The sequence below is a fragment of the Myotis nattereri genome (genome assembly GCF_964212035.1).
Source record: "Myotis nattereri genome assembly, chromosome: 6".
In the NCBI taxonomy this organism is placed as follows: domain Eukaryota; kingdom Metazoa; phylum Chordata; class Mammalia; order Chiroptera; family Vespertilionidae; genus Myotis; species Myotis nattereri.
In genome coordinates this window covers 24,256,387-24,279,492 of record NC_138081.1, presented here as the reverse complement: position 1 = coordinate 24,279,492, position 23,106 = coordinate 24,256,387, and the positions used below count along the sequence as shown (strand labels likewise).

Sequence of the window (23,106 nt, the reverse complement as noted above, 5' to 3'; positions counted from 1 at the left end):
GAATACAATCATATCTGCTACTACTACTACTACTACTACTACTACTACTACTAGAGGCCTGATGCACGAAATTTGTGCACAGGGGTGGGAGATGGGGGGGTGGGAGGGTCCCTCAGCCCAGCCTGCACCCTCTCCAATCCAGAACCCCTCGGGGGCTGTCCGACTGCCTCTCACAATCCGGAACCGGTGGCTCCTAACCACTTGCCTTCCTGCCTGCCTGCCTGATCGCCCCTAACCATCTCTGCCTGCCTGCCTGATTGCCCCTAACCACCTCTGCCTGCCTGATCACGCCTAACCATCTCTGCCTGCCTGCCTGATCGCCCCTCACTTCTTCCCTGCTGGCCTAATGGCCCATAACTGCCTCTGCCTCGTCCTGCACCAAGGACCCAGGATTCCCTCCACTGACCAGTCACAGGCACCCAGGACCCAGGCCGGCTTCGCCCGGACCAGCTGCAGCCGCAGGGGACCCTGGGCCGGCGGCTTCGCCCGGGCCGCAGCTGCTAGCGCTCAGGACTGCAGGCGCCTGGGACTGCAGGGCGTGCAGCTTGTTCCTCTCCTGGGTCACTGCCCCAGCCACTGGTGCCTGGGACGGTGGAACAGGCGGCTTGTCCCTCTCCCGGGCCACAGCCTGGCTGGTCCCCATTTCTCTCTTGCAAGCTCATTTGTGCCTGGCTGGTCCCCATTCCTCTCTCCCCAGTGTTGAGTGTCTGAGCCGTTACAGTGTGACAGCATGAGAGTATGACAACCATTTGCATATTAGCTCTTTATTATATAGGATGGCAAGCTGAGCATACTGTATTTACCCTTCAACTTTACAGAACCATCCTTGTGCCTTATTTCCTTGAGACAGCCCCTTTCCTAAGCACAGCCCAGTACCTTACAAGTCCGTGTACTCTGAGTTGGGGGTCTTCTGAAAGATTGCTCGAAGATGTTATTAACCACAGGAGTCATCCCCACTAGAGAAAACTCTTCCAACAACAGCCCTACAGATAGTAAGCTGTGGCACTGGCCAGCTTTTAATCAAATCATGCATTGCCCATAACTGATGACCAATAGGAGGGACAAGAAATAGCTAAAAAAAACCCAAAAAACAAAAAACAAAAAAACACCCAGTTTTGACTAACTCCCATCTCCCATATGAGCCCAACATCAGGTATAATCAGGACTAGTCATTCTGAGTTCAAAGAATCATTAACTGATTCTAGAATGAAATCACGTGTTTGATGCTCATCAGTTCTTGCTTAGGCTACCAGCCCCACTCCAAAATGTGGTTCTCCAGACTGTCTGGCAACAGCTGATGTGAAACAGGATCTGCCTGAATGCATATTTAGACCAGGAACATGACTTGAAAATGAATGAATGAATGATCCCCCATCCTAGTCTTTTTTTAAAATATAGTTTTATTTATTTCAGAGAGGAAGGGAGAGAGAGATTGAAACATCAATGGTGAGAGAGAATCATAGATCAGCTGCCTCCTGTACTCCCCCTACAAGGGATCAAGCCTACAGCCCAGGCATCTGTGGGAATTGAACTGTGACCTTCTGGTTCATAGGTCAATGCTCAACCACTGAGCCACACCTGCGGGCCCTTTCTAGTCTTTCAGAATATAGCATCTTCAACTGAGACATCGGGACAGTGCCCTCCCCATCAAAACAACCAATTCATTTCAATGCAAATGTCTTTGCATCTCTTACATCGCCTAAAAAAAAGAATTCACTGCTGAGAAATGTTGGATTGGAGCCCAATTCTGTGTGCTTCACAGGCCAGGCTCTTAATCACTAGGCCAAGAAAAACAAGGAACCAGAACTCCACATGCATTTATCAGCCTCTTCAGCCACAACATGACATCATAGGGACAAAAGGAAAGTGTCAGGTATTTCTAACACTTTTACAAATGTGACAAATATTAGACACTTGAGATGTAATATGAAATTACTGATCTTTAGTATCCCTAGTAATAGTGATATCAGCAGCTTACAATATGACACATTTTGTTACAAGTGCTTTACAAGAATTAACTTTATGGACGAGGAAACTATACACAGAGAGGGAACTTGAACAAGGTCTCACACAACTGTAAGTGGCAAAGCCAGCACTCACTAAGGAATCTGCACTTTTAACCACTATCTTCTGCAGTCTCTTTCTTGAGTTGTTAAGTCAAGTTTGTGAATAGGCAATACATTAAGATATGTGTAAAGCAAAGTATACAGTGTGTTTTCCTCCCATCTTTGCCCCCAACTATCTGGTTTCCTACCACTGAGACCCTTCTCATGGGAAATCACCTTTTCTGTTAGTTGTTTCTGCATTCATCCAAGAGTTTTCCTTTAGGCAAAGACAAGCAGGTATAAATATATAGTCTTATCCTCCTCCTTTCCACATGGAAGGTAGCATCCTATACACATCTGACACTGCTTTCCTCACTGAATAGATTCTTGTCTCACTTCTCACCTGGAATATATACATTCCAGTATATATTTTTCACTGTCTAGTCATACCTTAATGTTTTCAAACATTGCCCTATTACAGCTATTTTACCCTTCAATTTTAATTTCTGGCAAATTAAATTTCTATGCAACATTGCTGGAATGACCTCATCCTCCTCTCACAAAAAGACATGATTTTCTATTCTTACTGTAACTCCCATCTTTTCTGCCAACAAATGGGGTCAAAACAAAACCTAACAAACCTAACCTCTTGCAGGAAACGAGTGTGAGCCTTTCTTCTCAGCACACTAATGCCTACTGTTTTACACAGCTCATGATAGCAGGGGCAAAAGTAATACTCTTTTCTAAGTCCAAATGTAGGCCAACTGTATTTTTAGGATTCTATTTCAGCGCCTGGGGGAGTAGTTAATTTAAAGAATTTACATCTGTTCTCCACTATATTTTAATAAAAACCCTTTTTAATCCACTTGGATTCCCCCCACCCTTTTTGGTGGCCAAAATCATTAAGAAAGTAAAGAATAAAATAAATTAAGGTAGGCCAAGCAAACAAATGATAGTATACTATAAAGCCATTAAAATATAAACTCTATAATTATGGCAATGATACTTAGGGAAAACAATAGTGATGGAGATAGGGGTTGTTGTTTACATTCATTATACTTCTGTTTTTTAAAAAGTTCATATTTTTATTGATTTTTAGGGAGAGAGGAAAGGAGAGGGAGAGAGATAGAAACACGAATGAGAGAGAAACATCTACATAGATCAGCTGCCTCCTCGCGCCACTTGCTGGGGATAGAGCCTGGGCGTATGCCCTGACTGGGAATCGAACCAGCAACCTATGGACCTCCTGGTGCAAAGGTCGCCACTCAACTAAACCGCATGGGCCTGACTGTACTTCTGCTTTTTAAATACAAAATCAGTATTTAAGAAATCTCTGGTTACATACTTCCTTATGGTGGCTTTGCTCCAGATATTTTTCTAATTTTTAAAAAATAATACCTATTTTATAGAAACTCCCAGGCCTCACAAAAGAGCATTAAATATGATTATAGTTTTCAAAAAGATTTGTTCTTTGTAGGAAGCCTGCACTAATACAATACAGGTAAACAGCCTAGCACAGGTCTTATCAGCAAGGGCCACATGGCTCACTGAGTTCAAGGCCACTGAAATTAAGGTCACCATCCCCAAGGGTAGCAGTGACAACATCAGACCCACACGCTCTACTTCCATCTGCCAGTAAACCCAAGGGTATTGACTGGCTCTATTTCTACAACAAACTGCCATACTTACAAGTTTATTGATAATAACCATTTAATAACTGACAATTATGTTTGGGGTACTGTGTCAGTCTATTACATGCATTTCTTCTCCTTCAAAAGGGCTATTTTTTTAAAAAGAAAAAATGTTCAGATAAACAGAGTACAGATGTTTAGACATATTTAGGCAAACTTACTTTTTTTTTTTTTTTTTTTTTTTTGAGGGTATTCGTTTCTTTATGGCCGAGGATGTGGAAGCTCATGGAGACAGGTGCACAAAGTAAAGACAGGGTGCAGGCTCTCAGACGGCAGCAGAGGCTTCCGCGACCCTCAGGATTCCCCACGAGTTCCCAGTGGGGTTTTACACCCTCCCACCTTCACTGCCACTCCACATCACGTGAATGTTTTGGAGGCTCTAGTATGGGTACCAGGTGCAAGTAACTGAGACAAAATGACCTCAGCACATTCCTTATGAGTTGACACTACAGAGTAGTTTCAGTAAGAATAGACCAGGTCACTTTCCCAGGTATACTATCATCCTTTAGCAGCAACAGGCTACAAGTTTGCCTAAAGTCCATCCTTTTCTTTTACTCATTGAGCTATACTTCACATAATATAAAGCTCACCTTTACAATGTGCACAATTCAGTGGTTTTTAGTAGAGTCACAAGATTGTGCCAACATCACCACTACCTAATTCCAGAAATTTTTCATTATCCCAAAAGAAACTTCATGCCCATCAGAAGTCATTCCTTATATAACCCCTTCAACCTCCACAACCGCTGCCAACCACTAATCTGGGTTTCTGTCTCTAAGGATTTGCCTACACTGGACATTTCATATAAATGGAATCATACAATATATGCTTTTCCTGGCTGGCTTCTTTTACTTAACATGTTTACAAGGTCCATCAATGTCGTACAATGTATTAGTACCTCATTGCTTTATTTACTTATTATTATTTACTAGGGGCCCGGTGCACAAAATTCGTGCCCGGGGGGGGGGGGAGGGGGTGGGGGGGAGTGTCCCTCAGCCCAGCCTGCCCCCTCTCACATACTGGGAGCCCTCAGGCGTTGACCCCCATCACCCTCCAATCGCAGGATCGGCCCCTTGCCCAGGCCTGACGCCTCTGTCAGAGGCGTCAGGCCTGGGCAGGGGACCCTCATTTCCCCCCATCACTGGTTCTGCCCCCAGCCCAGGCCTGATGCCTCTGGCCCAGGCATCAGGCCTGGGCAGGGGACCCCCAGACCCCTCCCATTGCTGGCTCTGCCCCTTGCCCAGGCCTGATGCCTCGGCCAGAGGCGTAGACCCCCATCACCCTCCGATCGCCTGATCGGCCCCTTGCCCAGGCCTGACGCCTCCGCCAGAGGTGTCAGGCTTGGACAGGGGACCCCCATCTCCCCCCGATCACTGGCTCTGGCCCCCGCCCAGGCCTGAGGCCTCTGGCCCAGGAATCATGCCTGGGCAGGGGACCCCCATCTCCCTCTGATCGCTTGCTCCACCCCCCGCCCAAGCCTGACGCCTCTGACCCAGGCTTCAGGCCTGGGCAAGGGGACCATCATATCCCCCCAATCCCCGGCTTCGCCCCCCACCCAGGCCTGATGCCTCAGCCAGAGGAGTTGACCCTCATCACCCTCCGATCACCAATCACCGGATCGGCCCCTTGACCAGGCCTGAGGCCTCCGGCAGAGGTGTCAGGCCTGGGCCGGGGACCCCCAGCTCCCCGCGGTTGCAGGCTCCGCCCCTGCCCAGGCCTAATGCCTCTGGCCTAGGCATCCGGCCTGGGCAGCGGGGACCTGCAGTGGCAGCGGGGGGGGGGGCGCTGCGATTGCGCGGGCTCCGCCCCTGCCCCTGCAGGACGCCTCTAGCTGAGGCGTCCGGCCCAGCCAGCGGGGACCCGCAGCTGCAGCGGCCCCGCAATCGTGGGCTCCGCTTTAGGCCCAGGCAAGGGACCCCTAGCTCCTGGGACTGCCAGCCTCGACCGTGCCCAGCTCCCATCGCTGGCTCCACCCCTACTTCCTGCTATCACTGGCCAGGGTGGCAAAGGCACCTGATTCTCCATCATGGCTGGGGGGCAGGGCAAAGGCGGCCCCAGGGCCGCCTTTGCCCTGCCCCCCAGCTCTTAGCTCCCCCCTGGGTTTCAGATCACTGTCAGTGGCAGGGGGCTTCTTCCTGCTTTCCCTTTCGCCTCCCTGCATTGTGCCTACATATGCAAATTAACCGCCATCTTGTTGGCAGTTAACTGCCAATCTTAGTTGGCAGTTAATTTGCATATAGCCCTGATTAGCCAATGAAAAGGGTAGCGTCATACGCCAATTACCATTTTTCTCTTTTATTAGTGTAGATTATTTATTTATTTATCATTTTGAGAGAAAGAAAGAGAGGGAGGGAGGGCGGGGGGGAGAGAGAGGGAGGAAGGGAGAGAGAGAGAGAGAGAGAGAGAGAGAGATATTTATTTGTTGTTCTACATCGATTTGTTGTTCTAGTTATTTATGCATTCATTGGTTGCTTCCTGTATGTGCCCTGACTGGTGATCAAATCTGTAACCTGGGCATATCTGGATAAAACTCTAATCAAATGAGCTACCCAGCATATTGATGGTCCCCAGGCGTGTAACCATGTAGTACAGAGTGTGAACATAATTCTTTGCAGTGGAGAGAAAGCAGAGCAACCAGCGTGAGGTTTCAAGTGTACAACTCAGTAACACATCATCTGCTCACTGTATCGTGTGCCCATTGGCCCAAGCAAAGCTCTCTCCATCTCCCCTGTGCCCTCCTGCACTTACCCTTCCTCCCACCCCCCTTTCCCTTGGGTGTCACCATGCTGTTGTCTGTGTTTATGTGTTATGTATATGATTTTTTGCTTAATCCCTTCACCTTCTTTCATCCAGCTCCCCAACCCCTCTCCCTCTGATTGTGGTCTTTTTAAATTTTTTGTAATATCAAATACTGGTGTCTTGTTCACAAAACCATACCATCTGTGAGATGTTGTTTAGCTTGGTTAAATGCTCGTTTGGGAATCCTTTGGGAAACCAAAGAATCTTTGCCTTGAGGAAAGTTAACTTTCAAATAATGATTTGCTTAGAGTGTAGCATACCTGTGCACCTATGAGATTTCCCAACAATTCACCATTTCAACTCTCAAATATCTTTTCAACACAATCTAGGTGCCCCATCTTCTCCAGGGAGGAGTCCATTCTTTGATTGTTTCTTTCTACTACGCACAAGCAGGCTGTTACTTTAACATGCACAAACCTTAAATCCAACAGGTAGAAATCATAAATCTTTTGCTATGGCAACAAATTATTAACCACTAGGAATAGAAAACTCTCTATTTCCCATTTACTTCCACAGATTAACCTACTAAGAGTCATTTGATTCATTTATCTTACAGCCCTACCCCATATTCTCACTTTCTGGATGATTATTCAGCAGAAGGTTCAAGCTCAAAGTGGAATTTTATTTTGGAAACAATAAGTATACACACAGCTATAACAGTAACACAGGCTGATTAAGTCTAAAATCAAAACAAAACAAAAAACCCACTACCCTTATTACTGGTGGAAAATGCAGATACCAAAGAAATCTGGACATTGACAAAAACAGCTATGGATGTTATTAGAAAAGATGAGATTAAAAAAGGGATAAAATATTGTAACTTATTCTAAAATGATTACTAATAACATTTTCCACTAAAATAATACAGTGGGCAGTGAGAGGGGCACTCTGATTTAATAAGAAAATATTTTCTCTCAAAACATTAAACCTTTTTAAAAAGACATGAATTGGGATAGAAGGTCAGGGAAAGGCCAAGAAAGGATGGGAGGAAAGGTACAAGGGAATCCTATTCCAGAGGCCCTGGGGAGCAGGAGGAAGGCGGCATCAGCCTGAGTATTTAAATGAGTAATACAAGGTGGGCAAAAGTAGGTTTACAGTTGTATGGGAGTTTATTCTTGCACTAGAGGCCCGGTGCACAAAAATTTGTGCACTCTGGGGGGGGGGGGGGGGGAGTCCCTCAGCCCGGCCTGTGCCCTCTCGCAGTCTGGGACCCCTCGGGAGATAACGACCTGCTGGCTTAGGCCTGCTCCCGGGTGGCAGAGGGCAGGTCCAATCCCTAGGTGCAGCCCCTGGTCTGGCTCAGAGTAGGGCCGATTGGGGAGTTGGGGCGCCACCCCCTGTCATGCACAGAGCAGGACAGATTGGGAGGTTGCGATGCCACCCTCAGTCACGCTCAGGGTAGGGCCGATTGGGGGGTTGGGGCACCGCCTCCGTCACACTCAAGGCAGGGTCGATGGGGAGGTTGCGGCGCCACCCCCTGTCACGCACAGAGCAGGGCCCATCAGGGGGTTGGGGTGCTGCCCCCTGTCACTCACAGAGCAGGGCCCATCAGGGGGTTGGGGCACCGCCACTCTCACACTCAGGGCAGGGCCAATGGGGAGGTTATGGCTCTACCCCATCACACAAAGAGCAGGGCCTGTGGGGGTGGGGGTTGGGGCACCGCCCTCTATCATCCACAGAGCAGGGCCGATCAGGGGGTTGGGGCACCGCCATTCTCACACTCAGGGCAGGGCCGATGGGGAGGTTATGGCTCTACCCCATCACACACAGAGCAGGGCCCGTTGGGGTGGGGTGGGGGTTGGGGTGCTGCACTCTGTCACACACAGAGCAGGGCTGATCAGGGGGTTGGGGCGCCGCACGCTGTCACACATAGAGCCGCAGGGCGATGAGGGGGCTGGGGAGCTCCCCCCCATAAGGCACAGAGCAGGGCTGATCAGGGGGTTGGGGCGCCTTCCCCTGTCACAAACAGAGCAGGGCGGATAGGGAGGTTGTGGCCCCGACCCTGTCACACACAGAGCCGCAGGGCGATCAGGGGGTTTGGGCGCTGCCCCCTGTCACGCTGATCCCGGTGCCAGGAGGCCTCTCGGCTCCGCTGATCCCGGTGCTGGGAGGCATATTACCCTTTTACTATATAGGATAGAGACCTGGTGCATGGGGGCGGGGGGGGGGGGCGGCTGGTTTGCCCTGAAGGGTGTCCTGGATCAGGGTGGGGGTCCCCACTGGGGTGCCTGGCCAGCCTGGATGAGGGGATGATGGCTGTTTGCAGCTGGTCACACACCCTTCAGGGTGGGGGTCCCCACTGGGGTGCCTGGCCAGTCTGGATGAGGGGCTGAGGGCTGTTTTCAGGCTGGTGGGTGACTGAAGCTCCCAACTGCTCCTTTTTTTCTTTTTTCTTTTTTATTCTGGGCCAGCTTTAGCTCTGACTCCAGCTCTGAGGCCTCTGCTGCTGAAAGCAGGTATCTGGTTTGTTTGGGTTCTATATTCGAAACACTGTATCAACTCCAGCTCTGAGATCCCGGCTGGCTGAAAGCAGGTTTCTGGGGTTTTGTTTAGCTTCTATATTTGTAACTATGTTTCAAACTGCAAGCTCAGAGGCCGGCAAGGCAGGCGGGGAACGTTGGTTTCCTCCATCACTGAAGCAAGCAAGCCTAATGTTAACTTCAAGCTGCCTGGCTGCCGGCCGCCATCTTGGCTGGCAGTTAATTTGCATATTGCCCTGATTAGCCAATGAGAAGGGTAGCGGACGTATGCTAATTACCATGTTTCTCTTTTATTAGATAGGATTATTTATTAATTATTGTATTAAACTATAAACCTTTTACCCCACTCTGTATATTAATTAGAAACATGTGAAACCTGACATAGCAAAAGTGAAGTACAAGTGCATGAAACCCACAATAAAACATTCGTTTCCTTGGCAACTGATACCATGAACTCAGGGGTGGACTTGGGGGCTTCTTGTCTCCCTCCTCTTCTCAGAGCTAAAGGGCATAATTCATATATATAAATATATATATATATATATTAACTTCAGAGAGGAAGGGAGAGGGAGAGAGATAGAAACATCAATAATGAGAGAATCATTGACTGACTGCCTCCTGCATGCCCCCTATTGGGGATCTAGCCTGCAACCCAGGCATGTGTCCTGACTGGGAATCGAACCATGACCTCCTGGTTCACAGGTCAACACTCAACCAGTGAGCCACTAGCCAGACTAAAGGGTGTAATTCTTAATCAGCAAGAAGTCTGCTGGCACAATGGTAAAACTTCAGTGTGAATCTTGGGAAAACATGGACTTGCTGCTGAAACTCGATTAGCCAATGGTCTTTTGCCTACACAGGAGGGAAACTAAGAGAAATGTTGCAGAAGAGACATTTGTCAGATACACTGTAATTCTCAAAAAGCAAGTTCCTGTTTTGTCTTAGAATTTAGGCAGGACAGATAAACACAAGAAATCCTTTATGACACTGGGGGACATGGGTTCACCAGGTAAGGCTGGCCATACAGAGCTTTTAAGTGGTTAAGCATAAGCCACCAGCCTGATTTAACCCACTGTATGTCCTAGAGGCAGGGAAAAGATCTGCTAAGATAATTCAATTAAGTCATCTCTGGAAATGCAGAACAGAACATTTATTCATCAGCTTATATTTTCCTCAAAGGATTTATTTCTTGTCATGGCTATCCTCCCCAACCTCTAAGCCAGCACCATGGAAATGTCCCCATCGCATCCCACCCCTCCCAGTTCTGCGCCTGCTCTCCAGACGCACCACTCTCAGCCCCCATCCTCAGGGAATAGCACACACATGGCAGGCACAGCTGTTGTTCAGAGAACGCTCTCTAAGTTCTCAATGGAGCCCTCCGTTGGCTCCCTTCCCCAACATGGCGTAAAATTACCCAGAATGGTAGTTGCTAATAGTATTTACTCACCACCTACATGGCACATGGCACTTTGCTTAAATGCTTTGGAACCCATCAATGTAAAGAGAACTTCCAAACAAACTGGGGTTTTCACTAGTAACAAGTAGCAGGATCCTTTTCAACCACTAACTTACAAGGGTAATTGGTTGCAAAAACACAGGAGGCTGGCTATGATCTTTGTTGTGGGTGAAAGTGAAGACTACGTAAATGGCTTTCTGAGCAGAAAAACAAGAATTTAAAAGGGAAGGAGGGCAGAATGGATGATATAGGCTTTCTTTTGCCCTGATATACAGAAACATCCCATAAAAACTTACTTGCCAATGTTTTCAGGTAGGGACTGTAAGGAGATGTCATTGACAGAAAGACATGTCAAGTTCTGTAATTCAGGGAAGCTTTCTGGTAATCTAAAACAAAACAAAAAGGTTGTTAATTAGAAATAAAAGTGTATATATAGTGTAAACTAAAGGTAATTATAATGATCTCTTCTATATGCTAATTGAAATAACCTCTGTAAAACAGAAGGATCTCTTACCCTTTGAGACAGCATGGAGGGACCTGGAGAATATTATGCCAAATGAAATAAGCCAGTCAGAGAAAGACAAGTATCACATGATCTCACTTATATGTGGAATCTAATGAACAAAATAAACTGACAAACAAAACAGACCCAGAGACCATGAAACATGCAACAGACAGATGAATTTCAGAGGAAAGGGGGGGGGGGATGGATAAGTGGGGAGGAGTAAAATGGGGACATCTGTAATACTTTCAATAAGAAAGATAAATTTTAAAAAACTAAAAATGCTATGCTCATTAAACACTTAAATTAAAACAACAACAACAAAGAACTTCCTAAAAATTACATTATGCATAGCAAGTTTGCCTTGTCTTCCTATATATAAGACACTTAAAAGGAAAAAAACAAGTACAGGACATGATAAACACTTGTTGGTAGGGTGATCCAGAAATAACTAAAGAGGAAAAAATGCAGGCTTTAAGAATACAGGAGGGAAATGTGTGACTAATGAGTGCTGTGTGACAGAAAATGACAGTCCCTGCAGCTAAGAGTGAAAAGACTTTGTCGATTGGCAGGAAATACAGAGAAATTCTAGCCCACACAATTATAATGAAACACCTGACAGCTTATAATACCCACAGCAGAGCTACGAATTGCTTAGAACTGACTAGCTGACAGCCAACTGCTACTTTCTTAATATTTTTCTTTTAATTTGACTTAAGATGCCAATCACTTAAGATAATAATGTTTCACTATGTTTTACACAAAAGGACATTTTTCATACTTCCCTTAAACTCCACCGAAAAGCAAGGTTTCAAAATAAACTATAAACTTAGAAAGAAAGTTTACTTTCAATATTTCTATGGTTACCGTATTTAGGGAGAGGGAAAAAACTAATTGAAGGCAGAAAAATATCATTGCATGTAAAATGCTGAAGGTTCTTCTACATAAATCAAAGGTGGACAACAGAACACATAACTTATTGGGGCGGGGGGCGGGGGGGTGGCTTGCTTTAATGATAGTCTCTAGATTAGAATCTCCCATTTTTTTCCTTCCAGGTTTCCTTTTAGAAAAGCAAATACTAAGTTACTACTTGACATTTAATACAGATAATTCCAAACTTCAACACCAAACCCAGGCCCTGCAAGGTAAGAGTATTAACTGGGATTTTCATAATCATTGGCATACATTCTCGGTAATGATTTTTACAAAGCTGAAGCCTCGTCCATAGTGTAACAGAAGTAAATTTACATTAAAAATGTTATTGATTTCAATTATGATGATACAAGTTATCGTTTTTGCCTGAGTTTTTATCAGAAAATATATCATTTGATAATTTTAAAACTAGATAAAATGACCTTAAATATAAGAAAAATGAGTTTTTTAAATGGATGATTTGCTTTTTCCTAGCTGTTAACATTAAGAGCCAAACTAGATGAAGTACTGAGGAAGCACAGACTGAAGGTTAGGAGAAAGGAATTCTAGTCTGAGATGCCACTCAGGGGCTTCATGATCTCCTAAGGTCATTGAAATCAGCGGTCGCCAACTGATGGTCCATGGACCACTGGTGGTCCGTGAGGTCCGAAAGGTTGGCGACCGCGGATTTAAATTATTTGAGCCTAACTTTATTTTGCCATAAGTAGGCCAAACTAAATAATTTTTATGGTCCTTTCAACTCACAAACATCTTAATTCTTAAAACAGTGCACATGCCAAATTAAAAGGACTTTACTTTAAGAAACTTGCCAAATATGAGGCCAGGGAAAAGCCCAGTAAATCCTCATACAGTGTTGGTGTGTGCCAGGAGCAAGTTTTAAGATAATGGTAAAATCCTATGTCAGCAGACATTAGAAAAGGAAGGCTAGAGAAGTAGAAAAGGGGATTAAGCAATCAACTGGTTAAAAAAAATCAAGGGCAGCATAATGAATATTTCCCAGCTGCCTAACTCGACTAACTGCCTGAGGGATAAATAGCTTAGTGAGTTCAACAAACATTTACTGAATGCTTGCTCCATTCCAGAAATTATAGTAGGGTTGGAAATATATCGATAAATAATAGAGGAACACAAGTCAGCATTCTCAGTCTAGTCCTGGAGTCTTGGTCAAAGAAAGAACTTAAATGTAAATGTCAAGTGTTATGAAATAAGTATGCACAGAGGATTATGGAAGACCAGAGGGGGAGGGGACTGTTGGGATTAATCAAGACAAGATGCTCCAGCTGTACCTAAAGGAGGGTGAAAGGTTGGCATCATCCTAAAGAGAGAGATGTGAAATGAATGGCCTGCGAGCACTTTATTACAGCAGAGCATGATGTCTGACACAGGCAACTGAGGGCAATGAAGGTGGAAAGACAGACCAAGGTCAGAGAGGTGGGGGGAGAAGGCAGAGCACATTAGGAGCTCGCACTCTGTCTTACAGGAGCAGGAGCTAAAGGTTTGAAAAAGAGGAACTGCATGGAAGGTGGTTAAGAAAGAGGTAAGACTCGAGCACAGTGATAAATTAGAAAGCGATTAGATTACAGCTTACTAGATCACTCTTTTTCATAAAAATAAATAAATGCTAGTAGTGACTTCCTCACTGAAATTCAAACAGGGGAAGCCAGAAATATTTTTAAAAACATATTTACTTCTTGAAAATTTGCAGATACGGGAAAAACAAAATTAAAGAGGGCATTCCCCATCACTCCACACCCAAGAAGTCCCAAGCAATTTTCAAATGGGTGCGACAAATCCCAAATTTTAATTTAATCTTGATCTTCCTATACCCGTGTTTTTTGTTTTGTTTTGTTTTGTTTTTTTTTAAGGGGGGCGGGAAGGAAATGAAAGGGAAAAGTATCTTTCTCCTGAGGCTGCTTACATAGTCTTGAAAAACCTTAGAAATGGACCCACCTGGCCCAGAGAAACCTCGGGAACAGACTCTCAAGGGCTGTGTATGCATTGCTGTGTGGGCGCACAGGTGCTAGGAAGCCAGTGGTCAGTGGGCTCACGACTAAGCCAAGAGCCACAGTAAAGGGCTCACAATGGCACCACTCAGCTACCCAAGACGGGCAAAGGTGGCTTTATGTGGATGAATAAATCCAAGGAAACCCTCACAGCTATTTCTAAAGTATGGAAATAATGGTGTCAGTAGAGTTGTTTTCAAACAAACAAACAAATGAGATACTAAATATGTTTCGTTCCTGGAGTGGAAAAAATATCTCTAATAGGACTTCTCCCTGGATATCTATGGAGTAAGCTCTATAGGAGTTTAGAACTCCATCTTATTCCACAAGATAAGATGGATCAATAGAGGATTTATAAGCTACTCCAATTCATCACACTGCTTCAGAAATGCACTCCTCACTCATATTTTGTACACTCCAGCGTGCATCTCCAAATCCTCTAGCATCTTTTGTGTTTCATCAATAGCACAATGTACCTTCCATGTACAATGCTATTTGCAAATGAATGTCTGTGAAGGTTGAGCATCCTTGATAAAGACAGCCTCCATTCAGGCACCGCTAAGACGCTAAGATGGGCAACCTGGTTATGTTCTTTGCTTGGTTCTCCAAAAAGATATCCTTAGAACTACACACAGAGAGCTTACCTAGTCAGTGGGTTTCCACTGAAGTCAGCTATCTGTAGTGCTTTACAGAATGAGATGCTTTCTGGAATTTCAGGAATATCTGTAGGAGTAAAAAACAAAAAACTATAATTTACCACTATTGTTAACAGTTTTCATCATCCTCAAGATGGGCCACAGTCCTAAGGAAATATCTAAAAATTATGACCTCTATTCAAATGTGACATGAATTTCTAAAGTATTTTTCTGCATTTATTTTATATTTGCTCTCCTAATTGAAGGTATGTGCTTTATAACAGAAGCACATTAAAGAAAATACTAAAAACAACAACAAATACCAAGTCCCATCACCATCAAAGTCACTGATGGCCCTAGCTGGTTTGGCTCAGTGGATAGAGCATTGGCCTGTGGACCGAAGGATCCTGGGTTCAATTCTGGTCAAGGGCACATACCTCAGCTGCAGGCTCCTCCTGGGCCTGGGTCTTGGTCAGGGTGTGTGTAGGAGGCAACCAATCAACATGTTTCTCTCACATCGATATTTCTCTGTTTTTCCCTCACTCTTCCACTCTCTCTAATAATCAAAGTATCCTCCGGTGAGGGTTAAAGAAAAAAGTCACTGATGTATTCTGTTGCAATTCCCATTAGGCTTTTCCCCTTATGTTTTCATATGACCATATCAGCACAAAGATTTTAAAGTACAGTGGGGCCTTGACTTATGAGTTTAATTCGTTCCGTGACGGAGCTCATAACTTAAATTACTCGTATGTCAAATCACTGTGACGTTTGCTGCGACAACTAGCAGTAGGGTATCTGAAGCTGCCTCGTAACTCGAATTTTTTTGAGCTTGCAACTCAAAGCAAAAAATCGGCCGAGAGACGGCTCATATCTCAAAAAAAACTCGTTAGTCGAGACACTCGTAAGTCAAGGCTCCACTGTATGCATTTTTAAATTAATAGATTTTCTTCTGGTTATAAACATAACAATTTGGAAATTAAAGAAAAGTCCAAAGAAGAAAATAAAAACCACCAACATTCCCATCACTCGGATATATTTTATTCTGATGTATTGCTTTAGTTGTCATTCACACACACACACACACACACACACATACACACACACACACAATATGTGTGTATAAATAAATTATATTTCAAAATACTAGGTTTGTGCTGATTTGTTATTTTCCCTTTACCTTATTTTACAAACTTTTCCCCTGTTATTATTTTTCCAAATAGTTTGCCTTTCTTAACAATAAAATTTCATACTTCATTTAATCAATCCTCCATTTTTGGACATTTAGGTTGCTTGCAAGTTCCTGATGTTAAAATGATATAATATCCATTTCTTATTATTTCTTACGCCAAGTTCCCAGAAGTGTAATTACTGTGTCAAAGGCATTAACATTGCTACAGCATTTGATAAATATTGTTAAATTCCTTTAGCAGTGGTTCTCAGCCTTCCTAATGCTGCGACTCTTTAATACAGTTCCTCATGTTGTGGTGACCCCAACCATAAAATTATTTTCGTTGCTACTTCATAACTGTAATTTTGCTACTGTTATGAATCGTAATGTAAATATCTGATATGCAGGATGTATTTTCATTGTTCACGACCCACAGGTTGAGAAACACTGCTTTAGAGGGAGGCAAAATATACATATTTATATTTCTATCAATACAAAAAGTGCCCAATTCAACATCTCTCCCCCTCCTTTCTATCTCTTATATTTTAAAAACTGCCAATGTTATAGGTAAAACAGTCTGGTAAAATTGTTATTTTGTTTTATATCCCTTTTATTACTAATGAGACGGAATATTCCCCCCATTTTTACTGGTAACTAAATATTGTGATTTTGATATAATCAAAATTGTTTTCTTTTTTAATTCCACTTTATTATGGTACAAAACCTAAGGCCGTAGCTTTTAGGGCTTTAAAAGGTTAGTTCATAGCATTAGATGTCAAGAATACATTTAGTTTGGACACATTAACATTAAGAAGAGCTGAAACAGAAAAGTTTCTCCTGGTCCCATGCTGTTTCTTCCACCAGCTCGACAAACGCAACCTGAGCCAAAACATACGTAATATTTCTAAATTGGTGGTGGCAGGAAGAAGGGAGAAATAAAGGGGGAAAATGGACACCCTGATCCAACAACCGCAAATTAATCAGAAGCTGCATAAAAGCTTTAAGTTCAAATTTAAAAGCCAAAAATGTTTAAATATGCGGTAGCATTCTCCTCACACTGTTCTCTGCCTTGCATGGTCATATAAGGCAGTGAAGAACAAACAGTATGATACTAGTTTCATAAATGCAAATGCAATATATATAGCTTATCCACATCTGAGTCTGGAATGGATCTTTAAGACACAAACATTTGTGGGCCCTAAGGTACAAACACAATGGTAAACCTTTTACACACATTCCCTTATTTAATCTCAACATAAATTATTTTAATTTATAAGTGATTGTACAAAATGGACACCAAGGCTCAAAAAGATGAAATGACTTGCCCATCGTTACAGGCCAACTTCACTGAGGTCACGGCACTGTCATGCTTAAGAATGAATGAAAAATACATGACCCCTTCCAGGATGAGCACTCTTATCTATCTGGGCCAGTGAGGCCACAGCATGCCATGCTTGCCTGATCTAGAAGGTGCTGGTTGGCCTGTACACTCCATGGCGGTCCCTCATCTGCCACTATTCCAGGCCCTGATGAGTTCTTTAAAAGACTGAGAAAAGATTAGAAAACTGTGGTACATCTACATAATGGAATAATACTGTACTGTAAAAAAAGAAGGAATTCTTACCATTTGCAACAGCATGGATGGAATTGGAGAGAATTATGCTAAGTAAAATAAGCCAGTCGGAGAAAGATAAATATCACATGATCTCACTCATTTGTGGAATATAATGAACAACATAAACTAATGAACAAAAATAGAGACAGAGTCATAGAAGCATCGAACAGACTGTTAAACCTATGAGGGAAGGGGGAGTGGTGAGGGGGTAAGAGATCAACCAAAGGACTTGTATATATGAACATGAGCATAACCAATGGACACAGACAACAGGGGGGTGAAGGCATGTGATGGGGGTTGGGGGCGGCCGGGAGTGGTCAATGGGGGAAAAAGGAGACTTATGTAATACTTTGAACAATAAAGAATTTTCTAAATAAATAAATAAAAAATAACAAAAAATGAAAGACTGAGAAAAGAGGTGTAGATGCTGCACCAGTCCCTCACCGGTGCCAAGGAAGAAGACCAAGGGGGACACTAAAATACAAATGTTACATCACTGATGCTAAACCAAATCAAAGACACACACACAAAATATATAGTTTAAACAAACGGTGCCAACACAAAGAAAACCACCCCATGAACTTCCCTGCAGAGATCCAGGGCAGAGATGACTCTGACAGGAAGGAATGCAGCCATTCACAATTGTGCACATGGATATCAGACACTAACTGTCCTTAATCTCTGCATTGACATTCAAAATGCCACTCTAAGACTTGTTCAAGATGAACAATTTCCCAATTAGAGTTTAATTACATGTGTATTTCTGGTCCATTAAAAGAAAATGTTTAAGATGTGACTTACAAGTAAGCCCATTTGGATTTTCCTTCTCATGGAAACTATAAACATTTATATCGAGAACCTCCCATATTTAACAATATGAAAATGCTGTGGATGGTGCAAGAGCAAAATACAAGATTATAAAGAACAGAATCTTCTTTCCACAACACTGTCCCCTCCTATTAGAGAGGCATTAACCTAGTGCATGAATATTCTTGCTCACACACTGAATTCTCCAAATGCTACAGCAACTCCTGGAAAGAAAGTGCCTCACCCTGCCCAATGCTGAGCTGGCACTTACGTTCTAGTGGCCGCCATGGTATCAAGAATGCATGTACATGTATGCAGACACACACGCACATGCACACGCACACTCCTTCTTTCAATCATACAGATACTTTGTACTTTTTAGCACAATACTTCTACTTTAGAGAAAGATTTGAAATTGTTATCTGACTGCCTGTTGCTCTTGGAGAAGCCTCTTTTGAAACTGGTCACCTGACAGTTGTCACTGTTTCCTTGCCTTAGGCACTGAGAGAATAGCAAAGAAAAGAGTCAAGTTCAGGGAAAGTATGGAATGGCTCTGAGAAGAGGAACCACTCCCCTCCAAGCACTGCATAACCCTTGACTATGTGGCTCCAAGTAGAAGACCTGGTATTTTTGAGGGCCTGTTATGTATCAGGTATTGCGACCGCCATTTTTCAGGACTCTCTAACCCTTAACACAAATATGGAATAAACAGTAGTTGTCCCATTAACAGATGCAGAAACAGGCTCAGAATCATTACCTACATTCTCCACGGTGACTCTGCTGACATGTGGAGGAGCAGAGCTTTGAAATCCCAGCCCCTCTGCCTTATGGCCAAGAAGACTGGGAGGGAACTGTTGAGGATCTGGAGTCAGATTCGCTCAGCTCCAACTGTGCTGGAAGAATAAGAAATGCCAGAGGACGTGCATGGGGAGACAGAGGAGGTAGAGACACAGGTATGAGGTCCTGAGATACTGTGTGGCAGTCACTGCACACAGAAATAGGGTGGAGATGCAGTCTGAGGGGACAGTAAGCAAGTGAATCCTCTGTTATGGGGCAGGGGCACCCACCGGGCAGAAGGAAAGAGAACTGAAGGAGCAGAGACAAGAAGACAAGAGAGCAAAGAATGTCACCGAGAGGGTTGGTCAATGTGGCAACCAACAGGGGAGGAAGATGTGGACTCCACTATCTGCTGTCATCTTCGTGAGACATGAACAGAGCCTTGTGAGCGGAAGCCCAACCACCACAAGGTTCAGAGCCAGTGGATAAAGGGGAGGGAGAGAAAACAGTAGCTGCCAAATTCTAGTCTAAGAGTCAGTGTTCATGGTTGGCAAGACGAGGAGAATGGAAGGAAGGTGGTACTACTTTCTCAACCTGAAGCCCAATTTATTTATTTAAAAGAACTGTTGTTTAATCAGAATATATCCTTTGTCCTTTACTATATGACAGTGATAGTCTTTCTTATCAAAATAAAGTTAGCAATCCTATGTCACAATTCCATTTTTTAAAAATTATGCTGCTCCATTAAATCTAAAAGCCTGAGAACCTGGAGCTGGCAATTAGGGGGAGAAAAAGGGGGCTTCTGGCTGGAGGAGAATAAGGTCATTGTGTTCGGCTGTGATTTGTTGGAATATCTGCGGAGTCAGCAGAGCGGCATGGGAAGTGGGATGGAGGAAAGCTGGGAACTCATTCCCATTTCTGCTCAGAAAGGAACAAGGAAGGCAGCACACGGTGTGAGAGCGGGCTCCTGGGATGAGATCCACCAATCCACCGCAGAGGCAAATGCAAAATCTCCTGGTTGTAAGGAGGAAGCGAGTTACAATATGAAACATTCCCAGCAAAAAAATTTTTTAAATGAACACTGCGTCTATTAGGCAGTGCTGCAGGAAGGCTGGGAGGGTCACATTGGCATGGAATGTAGGATCCCATTATGTATAAAAACCATGAATAGAGACCTGGCCAAAGACAGAATTCAAAGGCCACAAGAAGTAAACAACTAGCAGGGAACAGAACAAGCATGCAGAAGAGATGCTGACAGGCTGTAGTAAAATACTGAATGTTTGACTTTGGGCATACTCAGTACATCAGACTGCTTCATTTAGAGTGACTTACTATTCGGGTAAAACAAGGTCCTTGTGTGCCAAACAGGCTGACTGATTAAGACAGTTTGACTGCTACGCTGCTGGCTGCCTGACTCAATCCTGCTTAAAAATATCTGGGATTGTCAAACAAGGCTAAATATGAATGCATGTTCCAAGTCTGCATTTGCTGCCACAGCTGTTCCTCTGGGCGTGCAGAGGGAGAAAAATAGCTACTATGGAGATTTTTCTCAAAGGCATCATCCCATTTATCATATTATTCCAACCACCACAGACTCACCCGGGGGCAGCCAGCCCTATAGACAAAGGCATAATTCCTGCCCAGGAGCCTTTCCCGTGTTTGTGAAGGGAAGGTGGGTGCACACACAATGCAGCGCAGGAAGGCTGACCTGGGTCTCTCTGCCGGGTGCAGGATGGGAGACGGCACAGAGGGGCCCTTTGTCGGTTTTATTTTAGTCTTGGCACTTTGCTTGCAAAGAGCTTTCCCAGTTCAGAAGGTTTTCACCTAATCCAGCCACAATTACCAAAATAACCTTGACGCCTCAGTTTTTCCTCCCCAGCAGAGTTGGCTAAATATACACAAACATGTCTGGAGGTACAAGACCCTGATTCCAAAAAATAAACTAACAAACTACAGAATATTGACTGTTATGTTTCATGTTGAATAATATGAAAGAGGGAAAGAAATATGTGGACAGTTTGGTATTCTTCTTACTTACCTTTCTCCCCAAACAAAATATATATGATTCTGGATAATGTCTACCTAAAACTTAGGTTAACAGCAACTACATACCAAAAGCTAAAACACAATATAGTGAATTTGTATTCATCAGCAACTTCATTCAGTCAAAATTACAGCTCATTTTAATTATGCCCATATAATATGGACAGAATTACAACTACTGCTATTTGTGTATCAAAATCTTCTAGGAAAATGAAGTCTTCCAATGGGTGAATACTTGGATCTGAAATTAAGTCTTCAACTCTCCCCTAACCCTCCTCCACCTTTGATGGACCACAAGAATCTTTTCCTCCTCTAAACTGCAAACCAGACCCTATGGTCAGGCCAATTCCTTTGCACAAATTCTATGGGCCTGATTCTACGCTGTTCAATGCTACCTTTTAAAGTACAGCTTATCTTTCCAAATAGAATCTGTGATTCTTGTCAGCTGGGATAAACATCCTACTAAACATGGGTGTTCGCCTCACACTCCCACACCATGCACAGTGTTTATGGACTAATAGACTCAACCACAGGACAGAATGAGTCATTCAGATTCCTAAAAACACTCTCTGGGCAAAGCACAGAACAGATGAGAGGGTGCAGGGCCGGAAGTGAATACAGTTCTCCACAAGTGCAGGGAGTAGCCATCTGGCCCAAATAAACTGGCCAGAACACTGGTTCTCAACAGGTCTCATCAGCTTTTGCCAAAGCACATCCCTAACCCAGGCCTAATAAAACCACTGAGTATCCCAGAGGCTGGGATTCTCAAATGTCAGAGTACAGAGGAATCACCTAGTGCACTTACTTGCTGGGAGGGCTGGCCCCACTCCTAGCAACTGATTCACCAGCTTAGGGTCCAGAGAAGGCATCTGCATTTGAACCCAGCAATCCTGGGAGATTCCGATAAAGAGGGTCTTAAGGCTGCCTCTGCGAAACACTGACATGCTTAACTTAATTGTCCCTCAGACCTGACATCACATCAGATCAACTGGGTCCATCATCACCTGAGAGTCCAAGAAATCGGCTTGCGGCACGATTTGGAAGTATGTAAGAAATAACAACAAACTGCCCCAGATGAGTGATGTGCGACCAATGGTGAGGCAGCTCCGGCCACTTTGGTGGCCCTGACTCCCATCCACATTTTGCCTCCACAAGGAAGCTGTTTCTGCTCTCAGACTGAAGCAGAGCCAACACTGAAAGGCCCATGTGCTGAGGGTTTTGTGAGAAGGCCTCCCATGGCAGGCAGAGTGCACAACGCAACAGGAAAAGCTGTTTTGTTCTTTAAAGATGATGAAAGGAGTGGTGGGAAGGGGCAGGAAAAAGATGGAAACCGGGACTGTTTGAATTTAACTTAACTGCCTCCTCCCCATTAAAAAAAAAAATCAATGTCTTAAGAAATCCCTCTACCTATAACACAAGTACACTTTTTCAAAAGTAATCCTTAAAAAATAGGTTAAACTAGAAAGCAAAGTGCAAAAGGTATTCTAAAAACATCTCAGAAACATGTTTATATTATTCAAAAAAATACTGTAGAAAAAGAGCTTAAGTGCTTAAAAATTATAAGTTGTCCCCTGACAGATGAAAAGGTATGACATTTATAATGCATTTAACTTCTTTAAAAAAACACAAGAGAACTTATACATTAAAATGCTATTATCCCCTGAAAGCATTCATCATATGAAGCATACACATATATTCTTCTAGTGTTGCCACTGGATGAATGTTTTGGAGTTCTCTCTTAGAATTATAATGAGTATTTCTCCTAACTCAATGTTTCGAGAAAATCTTACATGACAAACACTGTCTTTATTCAACTGTAAAAACTTCAACACTGGGAAGCAGTATAAAATACACCCTGTGTTTCAGCTGAATCTCATTCTGAGAATAATATACTATGGCAAGTTTGGTTCTATTTCCATGTCCTAAAACTATTCTCACAGTACCCACCCCTAACCCAGTTTAGGGCAAAAACAGAGAGAGAAGGTGAAATGTCTGCTTTTGCTGAAGGACGATCTGGGTTATTATAATAGACTAGAGGCCCAATGCACAAAATTCGTGCAAGAGTAGGCCTTCGTGGCCCGGGCTGCCCCACGGCCCCACCCACTGGTCATTCTGGAAGGTCGTTCCACTATCTGGTCTAATTAGCATAGTA

At 43.8% G+C, this 23,106-nt stretch overlaps 1 protein-coding gene across 1 annotated transcript in view; it reads right to left on the bottom strand.

Moving 5' to 3' along the window:
* Nucleotides 1-23,106, bottom strand: part of LRRC1 (leucine rich repeat containing 1) — a 125,714-nt gene that overhangs the window by 32,926 nt on the left and 69,682 nt on the right. Inside the window, exons 3-4 of the mRNA XM_081094941.1 lie at nt 14,554-14,632; nt 10,768-10,857 (exon numbers count right to left, since the gene is read on the bottom strand). Of these exons, the coding sequence (XP_080951067.1) occupies nt 10,768-10,857; nt 14,554-14,632 (169 nt within the window). The remainder of the gene's footprint in view (nt 1-10,767; nt 10,858-14,553; nt 14,633-23,106) is intronic.